Source organism: Dunckerocampus dactyliophorus, chromosome 16, assembly GCF_027744805.1.
Source record: "Dunckerocampus dactyliophorus isolate RoL2022-P2 chromosome 16, RoL_Ddac_1.1, whole genome shotgun sequence".
In the NCBI taxonomy this organism is placed as follows: domain Eukaryota; kingdom Metazoa; phylum Chordata; class Actinopteri; order Syngnathiformes; family Syngnathidae; genus Dunckerocampus; species Dunckerocampus dactyliophorus.
Window position 1 is genome coordinate 12591581 of NC_072834.1, and position 2643 is coordinate 12594223.

At 44.5% G+C, this 2643-nt stretch overlaps 1 protein-coding gene across 1 annotated transcript; it reads right to left on the reverse strand.

Annotated features, from left to right (window-relative positions):
- Positions 1 to 213: 213 nt before the first annotated feature.
- On the reverse strand, positions 214 to 1284 carry gja2 (gap junction protein, alpha 2). Its single transcript, XM_054754940.1, has one exon. It carries the CDS (start codon positions 1282 to 1284, stop codon positions 214 to 216), a length of 1071 nt encoding a protein of 356 aa, XP_054610915.1.
- Positions 1285 to 2643: the final 1359 nt, after the last annotated feature.

The window sequence follows — 2643 nt, forward strand, 5'->3', positions numbered from 1 at the left end:
CATGGTTTACTTGAGGAAGTTTGGGGAAAAACCTTGAAACAATGATGCCTTGTCAATTCTAGAATGTGTTGCTCTTCAGCTCATAGTAAAAGAACAATTTGATGAACTTGTTGCGTGCTAGTAGTAGTGTTTTTCTTTTTGGTGTCTACTCTGCCCACAATGAGCGTCTTGTCTGTTGTGTTTGAGGTTGGCTGTTGCTGCACAAAAAAGTCTCTATATTTTGAGATCATCCATTCTGCTCTTGTTGTTGCTGTGCTTGCTGGACTGGCTGTTTCTGCGCAGGCTTTCCATGGGCATGTCTAAAACCGAGGTGGACGTTTTCTTCTCCTTTCCATCCTCTCCATCTGCTTTTCCTTTTTTCTCCACGGCCATGTTGTCTCTGTTCTGCTTGTATACCGCCTTGCTGTTGTAGGGGCTGTAGGCGGGGTTTGCCTCGGTCATGCTGTACTTTGCCTCCACGGGGAAGGCTTCAGGCACTGTGGGGCGACCGGGGAAGTAGTTGTAGCTTGGGACAAAGGGCATGACGGGCTCCCCCAGGGATTTGGAGGACTCCCTCGCAGCCTGCGACCTCCTGTAGCGGAGGCCCTGGTGGCATTTGGTGAAGCCGAGATGGTACATCTCCACCAGATTGAGCAGCAGCGAGATGGCGGCCACGGCCAGCATGAAGAGGATGAAGACTGTCTTCTCGGTGGGTCTGGAGATGTAGCAGTTGACCACGTTGGGGCACGGCCAGCGGTCACATGTGTACATCGGCTTGAGCTCAAAACCATACAGGAAGTACTGAGCTATGATGAAGGCCACTTCAAAAAGGGTCTTGAAGATAATGTTGAAAACATAGGTTCGAAGCAGTGCCCCGTGCAGCCGCACATGACCTTGGTTGTCTTTAATAGGAGCCTTTTTGGCCTTTGTAGCAAGTAGCTGCTGCTGCTTTTCATTCTGGAGGGCCTGTTCCTTTTCCTTTTCTTTCAATTTCTCCTCCATGCGCACCAGATGGAGGATGTGGCCCAAGTAAATGAGCGTGGGTGTGGACACAAAGATGATCTGCATCACCCAGAAGCGGATGTGGGAAATGGGGAAGGTCTTGTCGTAACAGACGTTCTGACAACCGGGCTGCTTGGTGTCACAAGTGAAGCCGGACTGCTCGTCGCCCCACACTTTCTCGGCAGCGGCCCCCAGCACCAGGATGCGGAAGATGAACAGCACCGTCAGCCACACTTTGCCCACCACAGTGGAATGCTCCTGGGCGCTCTCCAGCAGCTTCCCCAACAGGTTCCAGTCCCCCATGATAGCTCCAATTTATTGACAGTACCACGACTGACACCTGCGGGGAGACAATCATTTCATTAATTCCATTTTAAGACAGCTTTCTAATATGTTGTAGCCATTTTTGAGCCTAATTATTCAGAACACCCATCGGCATTGTGCAGTTCCGCACTGCAACTACAACAATACACACTTATTGTTTTATTGTAATCCATACATCTCGTGTCGCAAGATCTCACAAGGTTAAAACGTGACAAGATTTCTCGTTCAAAAAAATAGGCCTGGGACAATAATAAATTAATTAATTACACAATAAATGAAAATGAACTCGATACTGCCATGTGCATGAGTGTCTGGCAGGAAGATGGTTCACTCTGTGCATTGGTTTTAGCAACTTGGCTCGTTTGTTCCATAGAACAACGGCATGAATGGAGTGAGCCCGTTTGTCAGTCATACAGTATTTTTGTCTCGATGGGTACACCTTGGCACACCTTGCAATCCAACCTACCTCGGTGTTCACAATGTCAGTGAAAACAACAAAGTGACGTGTGGCTGTTTTTTCCATCGGGGTTAAACAGCTGCTTGCAAGTTGTTGATGTCCAAGCAGAAGCTGTGGTAATTCCACATTTGATCAACTTTACCGAAAGATTTGTCAGATCAACCCACATAGATGTTCAGACTCGTCCGCACCCTTAATCACCGAGCGCTTCTATTGACGCTCATTGCATTTGGCTCAGGGCCAGCTTTCAAGCACCGGTTCCGTTTCATAACACGCCTCATACACAGAAGAGATCCGTGTTGACAATTTAGTGACATGGTCTCTGTATTTAGCAAGGAACAGTTTGAACATCTACAGATAAAACTTAAGTGTTGAAAAATTACATAGTTTAACACTAGGAGCACCAATTGCAAAATTTAAATCAAGTTAAATGGAAGACCGGAGGAAGCCAAAAGACATCAAGGAACTGGATAAATATTGATGATATTGAAGATAAGATCATCTCGACCACAAGGAAAGACAATGAAAGACAGAACTCACAAAGACGTCTTCAACAATTGACAGCAACAACTCCACAATAACATAGATGATGCCAAATATGACAATTTTAAGAAATGCCAATAAGTTATTGCTCACTTTATACATAACGTATTGTAATTTTAACACTCTTGCTACATTTTTTACATTTTTATTTGTTCCTTTTCCTTAAGACTGCAGAATGTTTAAGGAGCCATTGTTTGAACTACTAATTGCATACATACAGTACATATTTCTCCTAATTGCATATTATTTTAGTTATTTTTCAATAATAATAATAATAAATAATAAACTTCATTCATATGGCACTTTTCAAAACAAGTGCTTTACCGGACAATAGCAAG

Bases quoted from the DNA above. Each gene is read 5' to 3' on its own strand.
- gja2 (XM_054754940.1), bottom strand. From the start codon at position 1,284: ATGGGGGACTGGAACCTGTTGGGGAAGCTGCTGGAGAGCGCCCAGGAG.